Source organism: Macaca thibetana, chromosome 4 (assembly GCF_024542745.1).
Source record: "Macaca thibetana thibetana isolate TM-01 chromosome 4, ASM2454274v1, whole genome shotgun sequence".
Classification (NCBI taxonomy): domain Eukaryota; kingdom Metazoa; phylum Chordata; class Mammalia; order Primates; family Cercopithecidae; genus Macaca; species Macaca thibetana.
Genome location: NC_065581.1, coordinates 38154132 through 38172558, shown reverse-complemented (window position 1 = coordinate 38172558; position 18427 = coordinate 38154132). Strand labels below are relative to the sequence as shown.

Here is an 18427-nt window from a genome sequence, read left to right as displayed (position 1 = left end):
GGTAAACACACTTGTAATAAAGGGAAAGACAGAAGCTTTCAGCAGAAAAATAGAAACTATAAAAAGAACCAAATGGGAATTTTAGAACCAAAAAACACAGTATCTGAAATAAAAATTAACTAGGTGGGCTTAATAGCAGAATGAAGACCACAGAAGAGGAAGTTAATGAACTTGAAGATAAATGAAGAGGAATTATCTATTCTGAAGAACAGAAAGAAAAAAAGATTGCAAAAATAATGAACAGTCTCAGGGTCTAATGTTCATATCACTGGAGTCCCAGGGGAGGAATAAAAGATTGGTGCAGAAAAGGAACTACTTGAAGAAATATGCTCAAATTTGATGAAAGATATAAAATTACAGATTCAAGAAAATTAGTGAACCCCAAACAGGATGAATGCAAAAAATGAACAAACACCAGAAAACAAACACAAACAACTTATACTCAGACACATAATCAAACTCCAGAAACTTAAAAAAAAAAAAATCTCAAAAGCAGTCTGAGAAACAATACAGAAGTTCCTGAGAAAATTAAAAAATAGAATTATCAGCAATCCCACTTCTGAGTATATACCCAAATAATTGAAAGCTGGGTCTTGAAAAGATGTTTGCACACCCATGTTCATAGCAGCATTATTCACAAGTCAAAAGATGGAAGCAACACAAGTGCCCGTCAACAGATGAATGGATAAACAAAATGTGGTATATACACACAATCAAAATTTAACCTTAGAAAAGGAGGGAAATTCTGACGCATGCTAAAACGTGGATGAACCTTGAGGACATTGTGCTTAGTGAAAGAAGCCAGTCACAAAAAGACAAATACTATATGCTTCCACTTCTATGAGGTACCTAGAAAATTCAAATTCAAAAAGACAGAAAGTAGAATGGTGGTTGCCAGGGGCTGGGGGCAGAAGAGAATGGGAGCTGTTGTTTAATGAGTATAGAGTGTCAATTTTGCAAGGTGAGAATTTTGGAGATTGACTGCACACAATGTGAATGTGCCTAACACTACTGTACACTTATAAATGATTAAGATGGCAAGTTTTCTGATATGTACATTTTACCAGTTATTTGTTTTAAAAAGAAGTCAGAGGAAAATAATGAATTAAACACAGAAAATTATTCAATGACTGTGGATTTCTTTTTTTTTTTTTTGAGACGGAGTCTCACTCTGTCACCCAGGCTGGAGTGCAGTGGTGCAATCTCAGCTCACTGCAACCTCCACTTCTTGGGTTCAAGTGATTCTGCTGCCTCAGTCTCCTGAGTAGCTGGGATTACAGGCGTGGACCACCATGCCCGGCTAATTTTTGGTAGAGACAGGTTTCACCATATTGGCCAGGCTGGTCTTGAACTCCTGACCTTGTGATCCCCCCACCTCGGCCTCCGAAAGTGCTGCGATTACAGGCATGACTGCAGATTTCTTATCAGAAGCCATGGAAAAAATGATGATGGAACAACGTGGGTAAAGTGCCAGAAAGTTTAAAAAAAAAAAAAAAATTCCATATCAAGAGAAAATAGATTCAGGATGAAGGCAAAATAAAGGCATTCTCAGATGAAAGACAACTAAGAGAACTGTTGGCAGATCTGTTCTAAGTGCTAAAGAAAGTTATTTAGGCTGAAGGCAAACAACTATACCAGAAAGAAACCTGGAACTTAAGGACTGAAGGAAAAACATGACAGGTAAAGTGTCCTCTTCAGTTCCTTCAAATATGTATGACTGTTGAGAACAAAATGATAATAGTATCTGGTAAGGTTTTCAATGGATGTATATGTAATTCATGTAACAATTCTAAAGGAAGGAGAGATTAAGGACCTAAATTGTTGTAATACTTCTGAATTTTAATTGAAGAGATAAAATATAAACTGTAAACAGACTGTGAACAACTTTAGGTATGTATACTGTAATCTTCAGAGCAATCTCTTAAAAATACATATATAGTCAAAAGCCAACAAATATGTTATTCAAATAATTCAAAAGGTGACAGGAAAGGGTGGGGGGAAGAAAGGGAACAAACAGAAAAAGAAATAAAATGGTAGACTAAATCCAACCATATTAATAATATTAATTGCAAATGGTTTAAATACACCAATTAAAAACAAGAGCTTGTCAGACTGGACTGGAGAACAAGACCCAACTACATTGTCTTTAAGAAATCCACATTGAGGCTGGGCACAGTGGCTCATGCCTGTAATCCTAGCACTTTAAGAGGCTGAGGCGGGTGGATCACCTGAGGTCAGGAGTTGGAGACCAGCCTGGTTAACATGGTGAAACCCCATCTCTATTAAAAATACAAAAATTAGCAGAGTGTGGTGGCGGGCACCTGTAGTCCTAACTACTCAGGACGCTGAGGGAGGAGAATCGCTTGAACTCAGGGGGCAGAGGTTGCAGTGAGCTGAGATTGACCCACTGCACTCCAGCCTGGGCAGCAAAGCAAGACTCCATCTCAAAAAAATAAAAAATAAAATAAGAAATCCACATTGGACATAAACACACAGATAGGTTAAAAGTAAAGGAAGGAAATTAAGTTTGGAGACCAGTGGTTTGAAGAGGTTTGGGCTTTCCTTTCAGATAGCTGGGTTGGGTGGGGCAGGTTTAGTGGGGTCACTATTGAGACAAGCTTAGTATCCATACAAGCAAAAGTAGCCCAGGGTCTGGCTCCCAGATTCCCCACAATGGCTCTCACTTCAGGCAGGGACTGTCACACTCACCCTGCAGAAGCCACACCACCTGCAGAACCAAACTGAACAGGGATTCTCCTTGCTTCCAAGAATTCTAATTCAGCCTTTGCCAAAGCAAGTGGATGCCTTTCCTTGGGAGATGCCTTGGTTGGCCATAGTTGTGGGCATGTGGCACCTATCCTGGCAAGCTGGCACAGGCTCAGAAGACCCTGGTCTTGTGGTACTGCACTTTAGGCTGATTCTGTGGGAAGCTCATCCTTTTCATCAAGAATCTAAAATCATCACCTTGGCATCTATGGCAGCTTCCAAAACTGTCTCCAACGAGGAAATGAGTGTTGGACGTCCTGAGAGAGGTATGAAAGGCTCGGTTACAGGCGCTTAGTTTTTGCCTCCAATCCTCAAAGCTTTACATAACTGTTTTGAAATGCAAAGTCCAGTTCAAGGCAAGCCAAATGCTGTCAACAAGAGGCTCTTGCCTCTAGAAGCAAATAAAGTCACTGTTTGAGGTATCTGTGCCACTATCCCTTTGCAGATCAATACAAACAGAGGCAGGGCCTGTTTTAAGTAGAATCTTGTAGAGATTTGAATTGTAGAACTATTGGATAAACTGTAGGTTAGAGTATGCCAGGATTGGTTCGGAAGATTTCATCAATTTTCTAGTCATGATCAAACAAACCTGTCTCAGAAAATGCTTGACTTCCTGCATAAATGAAAAGCAGATGTTTGAATGAAGACTAGTTCAGGTTATTTTTAGCCTCAGGAACAATTAATAGCTTCAGTTCAAATAATATCAAGTAGAAAGTATTTGTGTTTTATGACAAAGGTTCAATTCCAAAGTTAATTGTGAAGAGTGACTTAGATTTTGAACACACATTCCCTTTCTGTATGCTTATGGGAAAGTCTGTCTCTATTGTCAACTTATTTTTATAAGTTCTTATTGTAGAGACTGTTCCTGAATCCTAACGTCTGTGTTCCCCTTCCTCCATAGTACCAGAATCCTTTTAGCCAGGCATATGGTTGCCTGCAATGGACTCATCCTCCCAACCTCTCCTGCAACTAGGTGCAACCTACCACGGACTAAGTTCTGCTGTGAGTTGTAGGAGGAGGTATGATGGGGCACCTTCCTGGAACCTTCCTTACAACACTGCTGGCACATTTCCTTTTTCTTCTTTGTCGCCTCTTTAATTCATCCTGTGGCTTGGAAAGTTGGTGTAAAAATAGTTGGAGTGCTGGCTACCATCCTGACCATGAAGACACAGGGAGGGAGTCCAGGTTCCTAAGCACTTTGTGAAACAGTCATCTTACTAGCCCTGGATTGCCTACTTTTGGACATTTATGTGAGGGAGAAGTAAATTCTCATCCTGTACAAGTCACTGTTTATTTATTTATTTATTTATCTATAGACGGTGTCTCGCTCTTGTTGCCCAGTCAGGCTGGAGTGCAGTGGTGTGATCTCGGCTCACTGCAACCTCCACCTTCCCGGGTTCAAGCAATTCTCCTGCCTCATCCTCCTGAGTAGCTGGGATTACAGATGCCCACCACCACGCCTGGCTAATTTTTTTTGTATTTTTAGTAGAGACGGGGTTTCACTATCTTGGCTAGGCTGGTCTCAAACTCCTGACCTTGTGATCTACCTGCCTCGGCCTCCCAAAGTGCTGGGATTACAGGCATGAGCCACCGTGCCCACCCTATTTTTGTTTTTTGTTACACATAGCTGAATTTAATTTTTATATGGTTCCTAATGACTGAAACCAAGAAATACTCTCAAATAAATCCTAGGAAGGAATTCTGGGTGGGGAAACCATTCCAACCTGTCCTTTGTAGATGAAACGTAATCAGCTACCTTTCTTGAGATATTTCACAGTAAGGTTACCAAGAAAAAAATCAACAGCTGACGACCAAAATGAGACTTAAAGACAACCTTACATGGCGGCCGTCTTAGTTCTTTCTGCTTTGGTGGAAACGCACTGAACAGGCAAGCCAGGACACCGGTCCTCTGGTTCTTACTCTGATGACTCTGATGCTGTCTTCCTTGGCCTTGGCTTGGATTTTCCTCTGTGAATGAGGGGGTTAAACTAGATATCTCCAGCTTTTCATCCAGCACAGAAATTCTAGTCTGTTTTCTACCCTCCATCAGATAACATACTCCTTTTGGATGAATCAAATAATCCATGTAAAGTGCTTATCAAAGTGGTTGGTAAGTTAACTCCTTTTAGTAGTTTCATTTACCAAGTTACTCATTTGTGTAGTTTCCACAGTACCTTTCACAGATGGATGCTGGGTAAGTGTTTGCTGGCTGTCCTCTAAGAATGCTTTTTGATCCTCTGCTGATCCCCTGCTCACCTCACAGAAGGCCTGACCGCACACCTACTAGTATCAGCAAGAAAAACTCAGGAAGAGGAGACTCTTTAGGTTCCATGAACACACAGGAGAAAAACCAGCAGATGGAGGAGGAAATACACCATTTATTTACAATTCTTTTCACTTTATCCACAATTTCCCATACAAACATAAAAACTAAAAAAATAAAACCACCACTTGGGAACACAAGTGTCTTTCTTTAATTAGTCCGGTTGAGGGGACCACTGAGGCACACCGAAGGGGAAAAGGAAGAGGGTCGGGAAGAATGCCTGAGAAACAGCTCCAGATGAGAAACCTAACTCACACTGGTGTGGTGGGCCTCACTGGCAAAGAGACTCAAGGGTGTTACCCACCAGGGATGCTGCTCGGCTTCCCAGGAGGATGACAGCTGCTGGCCCCCATCCCCCCACCCTCCACTACCAAATACCAAAACTCAAACAAGGGGTCACACATCTCATGAGCTGTGTGGGGAGTGAAGGTGACAGTAAGGGACAAGGAGTGCTGCTCTCTGAGAAGAGCCCCAAACCCGAGGGACACACAGGAAGCCCCTTTCCTTGGCACAGTCTTCAGTCACAGCTTCTGTCCTGAATACAACGCTGAACTTGAAAATGTGAAAACAAAAGCCCTCCCCAGATTCCGGGGAAGGTGGGAATAAAAACACATAGAGAGGGCTTGCCCGCCTCTGCAGTCCCTTCTTGGGGAGGCTGCTAGGAGCAAAGCGAAGATGCTCCAGGAAAGTCTGGGGGTTGGAGGGCAGGGTGAAGAAAGGGGCAAGGAGGACTCTGAGACACTGATGCTTGGGATGGCTCCACCCGCTCAGCCACTCACTCCAGCAGCCTCCCGTTCTACCCCTCACAGCAGGACACCCAGGACCAACCTGGAGGCGCTGAAGCCACCTTCCTGGCAACTTCCTCTGTGCTAGTGACCTAGATTGCTTCCACATGTTGATGCACATTATAAATATAAAATCATATCTGCTACAAAGAGGACATATATTTGTACATCTTTACCCATATACATAATAACACAATTTACACATAATATCTTGGAGTGGGTCATCATGGAAAAGGAGTTTGGAGAGGTAAACAGCCCCTTCTGCCTCCCCTGCCCTGATCCCTCTTCAAGGGATGCTTATACACTTGGTCACTGGGGCCCTTCCCAACTAGTCTGATGGGGCTCATCTGGACACAGAAATTCAGACATGTGACTAAATGCTGATGGGTGTGTATACACATTCACACCCACACACACATGCAGACACCTGGTGAGAAAAGGAAAAATAAAATTCCTAGCTCTTGGGTGTAGGCCTCTTCCCAGAGTTACAAGCATCAGTGTCTCCTCCATCTAGAATAATGGTTTTAAAAAGCTACCCCTCACTGGCTCAGACTAGGGCAGACGGGGAAGGGCTAGGAAACCAGGGAGAGGGAAGAGGAGCCGGGAGTCTTCTGAAAATATAAGGCGTTTTTGACCTGTGATCAAATCAAACTATGTTCACAAAAAAAAGCAACAGTTTTCAGTTGGGGCCTGTCCCTGTAGGGACAATGTGAGTTGAGACCCTGAGCCTTCCCCTTCTTTGTCCAGTTTCTTTTAAAGGGGCAGACAACCCTGTACCACCTTTTCTGTCCTCTCCCAGAACTGGGCCCATCCACGTGGCATGGAATACTGACAGTGGTCCAAGTGACACATCCAGAGACATGGAGTGGTGGACGCCAGAAAGTTAAGACCTGGGCGGCGGGTGTGAGCTTTGTACAACAGGAGTGGTTCCTGGCCGGGGTCCACGGCTCGCACAGTGGCCACAGTGATCAGACTGCCATCAGAGATGAGGGCAGTCTGGGTCCCCGGAGGAGACAGCACCTATCGGCGGTAGTGATTTGGGGCATCGGCAAACATGTACTTGAGTCTGTATGCCTCGGCGAGAAGCAGCCCAATCTCTTCGTTGCCCCAGTGTATTGTAGGTAGGTTCTGCAGCAGCATGAGGAGACCCTGGAATGCAAGAAAGGGCTTTTTTATCATACCAGACTATAGACCAGCGGACCAGCAACCCCATTCTTAGAGACCAAGGCCTAGAATGGGGCCCCTTCCTCCTGGCTCACACATCCCAAAAAGTCCAGCCTCCTTCCTCCCAACAGCACACAGCTTTCAGTCCTAGTTCACCTCAGGAAGCCTTGCAAGCCTCTGCTGATTCTCTAGTCCGCTAACATCTGCCTCTTTAAAAACATAAAAACATAAATAGGGAATGACAACAATAAAGATTTTTAAGAGAGAAAAATAATCACATCCAAATATACCTCTCTTAATCTTAAAGTATTCATTTTCGGTCTTTTTTTCACATGCATATTTCTTTAAATAGTTGTAACAATAATTATGACTTTTTTTTTTGAGACAGGTTCTTGCTCTGTCACCCAAGCTGGAGTGCAGTGGTGCAATCATAGCTCACTGCAGCCTCGAACTCCTGGGTTCAAGTGATCCTTTGACAAAGTTAAAATATAGCCCGGGCGCGGTGGCTCACACCTGGAATCCCACACTTTGGGAAGCCGAGGCGGGCGGATCGCAAGGTCAGGAGATCGAGACCAGCCTGGCTAACACAGTGAGACCCCGTCTCTACTAAACATACAAAAAATTAGCCGGGCAAGGTGGCACATGCCTTTAGTCTCAGCCATTCGGGAAGCCAAGGCAGGAAAATCGCTTGAACCCGGGAGGCGGAGGTTGCAGTGAGCCCAGATAGCACCACTGCACTCCAGCCTGGGGACAGAGCGAGACTCCATCTCAAACAAACAAACAAAAAAGAAACGGACAAAATATTTATAACATTTATAGAAAATAAAAGGTTAATATATGAAATCTATAAGGAATGCCTACAAATCAGTAAGAAAGAAGGCGAACAGCCAAATGGGAAAACAGACTATCCATGTGAATAGCTAACGCACTAATGCCAGTGGCCACTCACACTGTGATGACTTACAAACCCTGCTCCTAGCTGACTGAATACTCCAGCAGCGTCCTGCAGTGCTCAGTGGAAAGGTCTTGTGCATCCTTTACGAGATTTTCTCCTTTAGTTCTAGAAGTGTAGCTGGGCATAAAGCTGCCCAAGGCACATCACTGCTATGTGTGGCCAACACAATTAGGTTCTGGCCAATTCTGGATATGAACAAAAATGATAGGTGTAACTTCCAGGTTTTGCTCTAAACTTCTCTCCTTCCTAAAAAATGGATATGAATGGAGGAGTAGAAGTGATCATCTTAGACCATAAAATTAAAGCACATGTTGAAGATGGCAGAGTAATAAGACAAAATAAATCAGAGTCCCTAACACTCCAAAACCATAATGTTAGCCCTGGACTGCTTACACTTAGACTGTTAGTTGAAGGGAAATAAACAACCATCTTGTTTTAAGTCACTGTTATTTTGAGGTCGTGGTTACAGTAGACAAGTTTATATCATCTTAAATACATACCATATCTATCAAAATAAGAAATGCACTCGGTCTTTTATCCAGCAACTCTCCTTCTAACTCTCTATCCTAGGGAAATAGTCACACTATTGTGTGTACAAAGGTATTCACTGCATCATTGCTTCAAATAGTGAAAAAGGATACTAGAAAAGCGTCTGCCAGTGTAGGAATGGTGAGATAAACCATGGATTATCCACATCATGAGATGCAAGGCAGCACTTGAAACAAGTGAAGCCGGTCTACATGTATCAATATGGGAAGATATAGAAGACATTTTGGAAAGGATAAAAAAGGCAGTTGCAGAAAAATATTTACAGTATGATCCCACTTAGGTAAAAGAAAAAAACATAACAATATATTTGTATAGGTACATGTACATATAAACATTTTAGAGAAGTGGGAAACTGTTCACAGTGTTACCCTTTGGGATGGAAGCCTTTCACTTTTCTCTCATTATACTTATGCATCTTATAGAATAAAATCTTTGTATATTATTGTGTTATAAAATAACTTTCTTTTGAGTAATAACTACTCTGGGCTGGGCGCAGTGGCTCATGCCTGCAATTCCAGCACTTTGGGAGGCCAAAGTGGGCCCATCACTTGAGGTCAGGAGTTTGAGACCAGGCTGGCCAACATGGTGAAACCCCATCTCTACTAAAAATACAAAAATTAGCCAGGCATTGTGGTGGCCACCTGTAATCCCAGCTACTTGGGAGGCTGAGGCAGGAGAATTGCTTCAATCTGGGAGGCAGAGGTTGCAGTGAGCCGAGATCGCACCATTGCACTCCAGCCTGGGCAAAGCTACTCTGTGGAAATTTTGTTTACTGAAAAGTAAAAAAAACAGAAAATAAATTACCGATAACTTCACAATCAAGAGGAAGTCATTTTAAGACATTTTGGCATATTTCCTTCCAGTCCTTTTCCTACACATTTTACATGCTTGAAATAGTTTCTCTATATAATTTTGAATTTATTCAGCATTTACCATAAGCATTTCCTCTAATATTAAAAATTCCTCGTAGATATTTTCTATAACCAAAGAATTTTCCATGAGGTAAGATGTACCATAATTTACATCCTCCTGTTTTGAGCATTTAATTATTTCTGGTTTTTCACTATAAAAAATTATAATGAACATCTTTATGCACAAAGTCTTATCTTGGATTATTTCCCTAAGCCAAATTCCTAGAAATGAAATTACTATTTCAAAGGGCATAAACTTTATTTATTTATTTATTTATTTATTTATAGTCAGAGTGTTGCTCTGTTGCCCAGGCTGGAACGCAGTGGCACGATCTCAGTTCACTGTAACCTCTCCCTCACAGGTTCAAGCGATTCTCCTGCCTCAGCCTCCCGAGTAACTGGGATTACAGGTGTGTGCTACCACACCTGGTTAATTTTTCTATTTTTAGTAGAGATGGGGTTTCACCATGTTGGCCAGGCTGGTCTCAAACTCCTGACCTCAGGTGATCCACCCACCTTGGCCTCCCAAAGTGCTGGGATTACAGGCATGAGCCACTGCGCCTGGCCTGCCACAAACATTTTAAAGGTCTTTAACATTCAACCAGAAAATACATTCCAGAAAAATGCCCATTTCCCTAGATCTCTACCAGCACTAAATACTCTCATTAAAAACAGCAAACTTTGCTAATGCTAATGTCTTCCCTTTGGTCTCCAAGCCAGAGAACAGTACTCAAAGCCATAAGTCACGATGGTAGTGAACCACCAGAAGACTGCACATCCCAAGGTCCCCACTCTCCCCTCCATGGTTGCTGGCATCTGCTTTCTCCAACCCTCCAGGCAAACCCCTCCAGTCACATGGTTACAGAAATTCACTCAACCAGACCAGTTATTCAACCAGTTACTGATATTCACTCAACCCAGCAGATGCTCTGCTTTTAAAAACTCTGCCTTCAGCTGATCAGAACATCTTTGGAATACTCCCTCTCACAGGAGTCATTCTCTCTTGGTTCTATCCTGGCCTCAGTCCTGTCTGCCTCAAAGCTTTTTTTGTTTGTTTTCTTTGAAAGAGAACCATCATTTCTATCTCAACTTATTTTTTAAAATGTTGACCTTGGACTATAATACATACCCCCACCCCCATGCCACCATGAATTCCCTGGCCTGTGGTCCCTTTGACTCATCTCTCCTGCTTCCTACCTCCTTCCTGCAACGTGCCCCTATCCCACAACAACTGGAAAAGGCATTGCCTCTTTTTGCTAACATTCTCCTCAGGCAGGCAACTTCTAGCCTAAGTTAGGCAGACTCTCTTTGTAATGGTCTCAATCTTTTCTGTACCTTAGACTCTTGGGCTGTCTGGTGAACCCCATCCATCTCCTCAGAATAATGGTTTTAAATATTAATACATAAAATAAAATGCATATTAATCAAAAATTTTTAAAAGATTTGTGATATTCACCTCTGTGTGGTAAGATTTCTTTTTCTTATTTTTTGAGATGTAGTCTCGCTCTGTGGCCCAGGCTGGAGTGCAGTGGCATGATCTTGGCTCACCACCACCTCCGCCTCCCAGATTCAAGCAATTCTACTGCCTCAGCCTCCTGAGTAGCTGGGACTACAGGCACAAGCCACCACGCCCGGCTAATTTTTTTTTAATTTTTAGTAGAGACGGGGTTTCACCGTGTTAGCCAGAATGGTCTCAATCTCCTGACCTCTTGATCTGCCCGCCTCGGCCTCCTAAAGTGCTAGGATTACAGGCGTGAGCCACTGTGACCAGCCTAAGATTTCTTACAGGAATTTTCTAAATTTTTCTATGATGGTTACATACACTTGCATAACTGATAACAAACAAGAACAGCCAACAAAGGACATAGCTCTCTAGAAGAGAATACTTTTTTTTTTTCTCTGAGGCGGAGTCTCGCTCTGTTGCCATGCTGGAGTGCAGAGGCAATCTTGGCTCACTGCAACCTCCAACTCCCAGGTTCAAGCGATTCTCCTGCCTCAGCCTCCCGAGTAGCTGAGATTACAGGTACGCACCACCGCATCTCACTAATTTTTGCATTTTTAGTGAAGACGGAGTTTCACCGTGTTGGTCAGGATGGTCTCGATCTCCTGACCTCGTGATCTGCCCGCCTCAGCCTCCCAAAGTGCTGGGATTACAGGCATGAGCCACCGTGCCCGGCCGAGAATACTCTTTGTTGAGATGAGATCTACCTATAATTTCCAATTCTTCCAGTCTTAACAGAAACCTCTCAAAAGCTTCCAAATAATTCCACCCCTGGACAAGTGAACGTCCCCACTTCCCCCAAGGGAAGTGACGCTTAGCCGTAAGGAACCACTCTACCACCTGGTGGCTATACCTAAAACTGCAACATCCCCACCTCTAGCCCCTACCCTAGTCTACCACCTGCTGTCCTCATGCTGCAACAATGGGAAATCCTGCCCAATGGATTAAAAAGTAGAAACTCACTTTGGGAGGCCGATTGCCTGAGCTTAGGAGTTCACGACCAGCCCGGGCAACATGGTGAAACCCCATCTCTACTAAAATACAAAAAATCAGCCGGGTGTCATGGCGTGCACCTGTAGTCCCAGCTACATGGGAAGCTGAGGCAGAAGAATTGCTTGAACCCGGGAGAACTGCTTGAACCTGGGAGGCGGAGGTGGCAATAAGCCAAGATTGCGCCACTGCACTCCAGCCTAGGCGACACAGCGAGGCTCCGTCTCAAAAAAAAAAAAGTATAAACAATAATTATGGCTGGGGGATGAAAGTGCTAATCACAAATCAGGAGCTTTTATCTAGGGGCAGAGAAGAGACACTACCAGGGCAGGGAACAACTGAAGATTTGTTACAACGCCAGTTAATGGAAGCACTTAAGTATGACATGCACTCAGATGAGATACTACAGTCAGCAGGAGAAGAAAGCTTGTAGGGCAAGCATCAGAAAGAGATTCCCAATTAATAGAAAGGGAGCAAACACCTTTTGTAGAAAACAGCTGGAAATGGCAGAAAAGGGCCAAGCATAGTTATCTGCTGAAAATCTACACAGGAAAAGGCAATATGGCAGAGAAGGACTTTGAGTCATATGTGACCGGTGGAAAAAAAACAATTAGATAAGAGGCCAAAGGTAAAGGGATAGTGGGTAATAAGCAGAGACTCTGAAAAGGGAAAGGTATAGGAAAAGTATAGGAAAATTCCACTAAAGACTGTCCAATAAAGGTGGGAGAATAATTGAGGAGGAAGAGGAAGAACACCAAAGATAATCAGTATAATGGCATTTATTGAGCACTTATTACTAATAACAGATGGGCTCTAAATGTTTCACATGTACTTTGTACTAGTTTGTTTAATCCTATGAGATTAATCTCATAGGATTAATCTCATATGTATCTCTCTATGAGATACATATTATTACCTCCATTTTACAGATGAGGAAATTGAGGCACAGGGTTAAGGAACTTGCCTGGGGTCACAGGGTAGTGCTGGCCAGGCATTTGAGTCCAGACAATCTGGGCATGTGCTCACTATCACTAGACTATATACTGCCTGCCCTGGCATGAGAAGTAAGGCATAAAGTAGAAGGAACAAAAAGAAGAGAAGTCATAAAAGAGGCTGTTTGAAGGAAATCTAGAAGCATTCACTTTTTTTGTTGTTGTTCATTTTTACTTTTATTTAGTCATTAAGTCCTTGGACTCATAGTAAGGCTTGATGCCATATTGGTGTCACACTGCCAAGCAATCCAAAGCATATGTTAGCCTTCTATTTCAACTTCTTTGTTTACTAATGTATCACTGGACCCAGCAGGCAGCTCACCCAGACAATCTTAGTAAGGGATTTTGGTGCATAATAGGCCACAGTCCTTACAAAGTATCCAGTTTGTCTTACAGCTGAGAGGTGTGAACCGGCTGCAGATGTGTTACAGCTAAATTCTTGAATGGATTTTTATTATCAGTGCCACTTCTTCCTCTGCCTCTTCTTGGTCTTTCCCAGCCACCAGTGTGACCCAGCTGGTGACTAAGAGTTGACTAATTTTACTCTGCAATAAGGGCTGGCACAACCAAAGACAGGATGTATAATGATGAGTAACAAAAGAACATTAAATATGTGCTACTAAATAAGATACTGTATATAGAATCACTTTGCAGTACTGGAACATTCTTTGCAAATGTAAAGTGTATTCAAGCATGTAAAAATACCTTTCTAGTCAAATACTTTAAAACAAACCTCTTCTATTTTGAGAATCAGTGAGGAGGCAAAACATTTCCTCTGGTCCCAAGACAACTTTTCAAAAACACGTCCCTGCCATACAAGCTTGTTGAGAGTCAAACTTTTATTCATTGGATCTTCCTGAATCTAGGCATTTGACAAAGTTTCCTCTCAAAGAAAGCTGTGTAGTTTCCCTCAATGGCTTGTTTTTGTTCATATGTCTAGGAATTGTGCCCTTTCTCACACCAGCTTGTTTTGGGCAGAAGATCTTCAGTTCCCAGGGTTCCCTCCGAACCCTTGTGTGCAGGATTCAAACTGGCAATTCACCAAATGTCTGTAAAGACAGGGCCCCCATTTGGGCAATGTTCCACAATCGCACCCTTGAGTTCTTGCAGAAGTGGTGGGTGGATGCCATCTGGTTCAAGGGATTTATTTACATTTAGTTTATTATTGAGGTCTGGAACATCCTACCGGCTTAGCACTATTTAATAACCCTGACCTGTCTCCTACAAAAGAAACCTTCAGAGTGGGAATCTCTCCAATGGTTTCTTCCAGCTGACTCCCTTGTCATTTCACTCACTCACTCACTCAGTCACTCACTCACTTGAGATTCACTCTGTTGTCCACTGATGGCTCATTGCACCCTTGACCTCCCTGGCTCAGATGATCCTCCCACCCAACCTTCCTAAGTAGCTGGGACTACAGGTGTGTGCCACCATGCCTGACTAATTTTTAAATATTTTTTTGGAGACTGGGTCTCCCTATGTTGCCCAGGGTGGTCTTGAACTCCTAGGCTCAAGTGATCCTCCTGCCTCAGTCTCCCAAAGTGCTGGGATTACAGGCATGAGCCACTGCACCTGGCCTCTTTTTATGTATTTAAAGAAATGTTGATTATTAGTCCTTAGAGTGCCCTGCATGGTGCTCCTCAGATTCCGTCCTGAGCCCTCTGAGGCCTTGCTGGCGCTGGCCGACATATTCCTGGGCTTCCATGTTCTGGGCTTTGCTGCTGCTGCTTTCCCGAGATGACTTTTTAGAATAGAGTGACCAGGTATTTGCTCAGGCACCTGTCCCCTCTGACTCAGGCAGACACTCTTCATAGAACTATTATCCTAGAGTCGGTTTTCAGGCCTCCTATGGGTTGCTTAATACTGTACAGATTTTCTGCCTGCTGCTCATCTAAGTGCCCACAACTGGGCACAGCTTATGCTCGTCTACACGTGCAGTGAATTTTTGACTTTTGGAGGTGTTCCCCTGCTCCCTGTTGTAACCCCTTGGTTTTGGGTTGTAATTATGTGTGCTGCAGTGACCACAGGGGGCTTGTCATGCCTTTCCTCATCACGAACTCACTCAACCAGTTCCTGTCCTGAGGTCTGACATTCATCTGCTTTGGGAAGTCTTCCCCAAGTCTGACATCTGCAACCTGCCTTGATGGCATATTCTGCCAATGGCTGTTGGGAATAAAAACATGTTTTTATTACAAACACCTGTGGGGATAGCAGGCCTCTCAGCACTCACAGGCTCCAGCCGTATTCCCTCAAAAGTTCCCTTTGCTTACTTCCTTTTTCTTTTTCTTTTTTTGAGACAGAGTCTCACTTTGCTGCCCTGGCTGGAGTGCACTGGCGCGATCTTGGCTCACTGCAATCTCCGCCTCCCAGGTTAAAGCGATTCTCCTGCCTCAGCCTCCCAAGTAGCTGGGATTACAGGTGTGTGCCATCATGCCTGGCTAATTTCGTATTTTTAGTAGAGATGGAGTTTCACCATGTTGGCCAGGCTGGTCTTGAACTCCTGACCTCAGGTGATCTGTCTGCCGTGGCCTCCCAAAGTGCTGGGATTACAGGCATAAGCCACCATGCCTGGCCTCTTACTTCCTTTTTCTAGGATCAGAGTGGAAACAGGAGGCCCTGACAGGCCTCCTATTGCTGGCCCAGATGGCCCTGTCCTCTGGGCAGATACAGTCAGGCTCCCCGCTGGGTAACAGAAGCTCCATTCACTTCCGTAGTAGTACATAACTTACGTAACTGTACACTGTGGTAATGAATTGTGATTATGTAAAAACGACCCGCATCAAAATGGGTAGAAAACATCTATTTGTCTATTTGGTAGGTAGATTTGAGCACTCTTACATTGTCTCCACCATTTACTTTCCTTCCAACCTTTTGAGGGTGGACTCATGACATAAATCTTAAGCGTGCAGGTTGATGACTTTTTACCTAAGTACACACCCAATTAACCACCACCCAGATGAAAACAGAGAACACTTCCTGTGTCTCAGAGACTCTTGCTCCTCCCCAGTCAACACGGCCTCCCCAGCCACTGATCTAACTGAAGCCTGAGAGCTCCACCAGGGCCCAGGCAGGGCTCTACGGCTCCACAGATAGGCCCAGAGCTGCTCTTCACCCATAACCTGCACCAGCCCTGTGGACTCCCTGCTGCAGTCCGCCCTGGAGCATTAGAGCCTCTGCTTCCCCCAGGGATGCGTGCGAGGTGATTTCAGGCCACTTGGAGGGAGAGCATGAAACGGCAGCAGGAGATCACGGATCTTTCTGGCAGTGGAAGGAGAAAAACCCAGGAGCCAGAATAGGAGGAGGTCACAAGGAAGACCCTGGGAGGAATTCTTTTTCAGTTTTAAAACAATAGGTTTTTGTTGTTGTTGCTAAATGTTTCTTTGTGAGGAGAAAGCCTGCTAGCAATCTCCAATGTAGGGGGATACATGGGGAAGAAGAAATCTTGAGGTGGAAACATAAGCAGATCCTTGCCTGGGAACAGCCACCATGTGAGTTTAGCTCAAGAGCTCCAGGAAGCACCTGGCAGGCCTGGGACTGACAGGCAGCAAAGCATAGTGGTTCAGAGAGTGGATTCCAGGCCTCTACCACTCACTCGGGTGACCTCAGCCTAGTTACTTTAAAAAAAAAAAAAAGGCTGGGCGTGGTGGCTCAGGCCTGTAATCCCAGCACTTTGGGAGGCCGAGGTCTCCCCAAAGTGCTGGGAACCCAAAGGGATCATGAGGTCAGGAGATCAAGACCATTCTGGCTAACCCGGTGAAACCCCGTCTCTACTAAAAAATACAAAAAAATAGCCGGGTGAGGTGGCGGGCGCCTGTAGTCCCAGCTCCTCGGGAGGCTGAGGCAGGAGAATATGGCGTAAACCTGGGAGGCGGAGCTTGCAGTGAGCCGAGATCACACCACTGCACTCCAGCCTGGGCGACAGAGCGAGACTCCATCTCAAAAAAAGAAAAAAATAATAATAATAATAAAGCGCTAAGATTTAGCTGCTATTAGATTGAGCCTCACAAAACTGCCAATATTCAATCATTCTGATCTACAAAAACAATTGCATATGATTCAACCTAACATTATTACTACGATTCTATTACACTAGCCCAGGCTGAGGGCAGGAATTGTCGAGAGTCCCCTCCTACCACGAGAGGCTTTGACCCAGCTCTGCTGACAGCTCTCATTTCAAGCCACCCATGGGCCCCGGAGGATCCAGCCATTCTGCTCCCAGAGTCCTGTGTGCAAATGTGCCTCAGGCTTCTTTGTCCAGCGGTCTCAGGAAGGAAACTTCTCAGTGTGATCTCCTTTGTCAGTTTTTGGTCCCTCTGCCAGGCAGTGGCCCCAGACAACTGCTGGGCCAGGGAGAAGCACGCACCCTTGCTGCTGGGGGGTTCTGCCGCAGCTGGGACCCAGCCCTTTGCCCCTGTGTTTTCTGATGCCTCATCCCAGTTTCCTCATCCAGGTCAGCAGTTTCCCCCAGTATGAACCTTGTGTGGTTTACTCATTATGTTAAAAACCACTTAATTAGAAAAGTGGGTTTTTAAAGCTTGCCTCATTGCTTCCAGGACTCATGAATACACTAAAGGTAGTATTAATATCAATGATAATAAGCGCACTGTTTTGAGGACTATGTATCAAGTACACTATTCTAACTGCCTCACATGTATTTGTTACTTTAATCTCATCATAGCCCAAGGAGGTAGGTCCTATTGCCCCATTTATAGATAAGAAAATGGAGGCACAGAGAAACAAGTTACTTACTTACAGCTGCATGTTTAGGAAAGTGGGAGAGCTGGGATCTGACCCCAGGCAGTCTGGCTCCAAAGACCATGGTTTAACCACTGTACTATTGTGTACAGTCCCCAACCTTGACAGGAAGCTATCTGTTCCTCTCTGGACCCCTTACTGGCTTCCCTTATATCTGGCTCTTTTTCCCTGTTCTTTAAGTGTAACCAGTTTGCTGGTTTGCTAAAACTGCTGCAACTACCACTTTTATTTCTGTAACCACTTCACCTGGTTTTTCTTTGAGTCACTTAAGGTGGCTTTTAGCCCTAAAACTTCTCTTCCAGGCTGGGCATGTTTGGTTTTTTACAATACCTGTATTCATCTACAGAGCTTCCTTCACAGTGATTTCACCACAAGCAGCCCTTCAGCAGTTAGGATACACATGCCTAATTTCTCTGCGAAAGTCACACCCAACAGTTCAACCTTACACAATGCTCTGTGCCCTTGTTCCTCACACCTCTGCCATGATTCTGTCTCCTAAAGGGCACTGCCTGTCTAGCCTAACACCCAGGCACATTTTCTTCTTTTATCATTCATAGAATTTTAGAACTATGGAGGTGGGAGGAACTTTTCACCTTATCCAGTTTAATCGCCCATTCTATTTTGTCTGAAAGAAAGACTTGAGACTACTCCACGAACAGGATTAATCGAGGTGTTAATAGCGCAGCAGACAATAGTCCCAATGCTGTTCTGCTGGGTATTGCCAAAAGACCGCAGA

At 44.1% G+C, this 18427-nt stretch overlaps 1 protein-coding gene across 2 annotated transcripts in view; it reads right to left on the bottom strand.

The window, feature by feature from the left end:
- Positions 1-5124: 5124 nt before the first annotated feature.
- Positions 5125-18427, bottom strand: part of TBC1D22B (TBC1 domain family member 22B) — a 75059-nt gene continuing 61756 nt past the window's right edge. For both annotated transcript variants that reach the window (XM_050787674.1, XM_050787675.1), the window contains one exon: positions 5125-7023. In XM_050787674.1, coding sequence (XP_050643631.1) covers positions 6895-7023 — 129 coding nt within the window. In that variant the 3' untranslated portion in view covers positions 5125-6894. The remainder of the gene's footprint in view (positions 7024-18427) is intronic.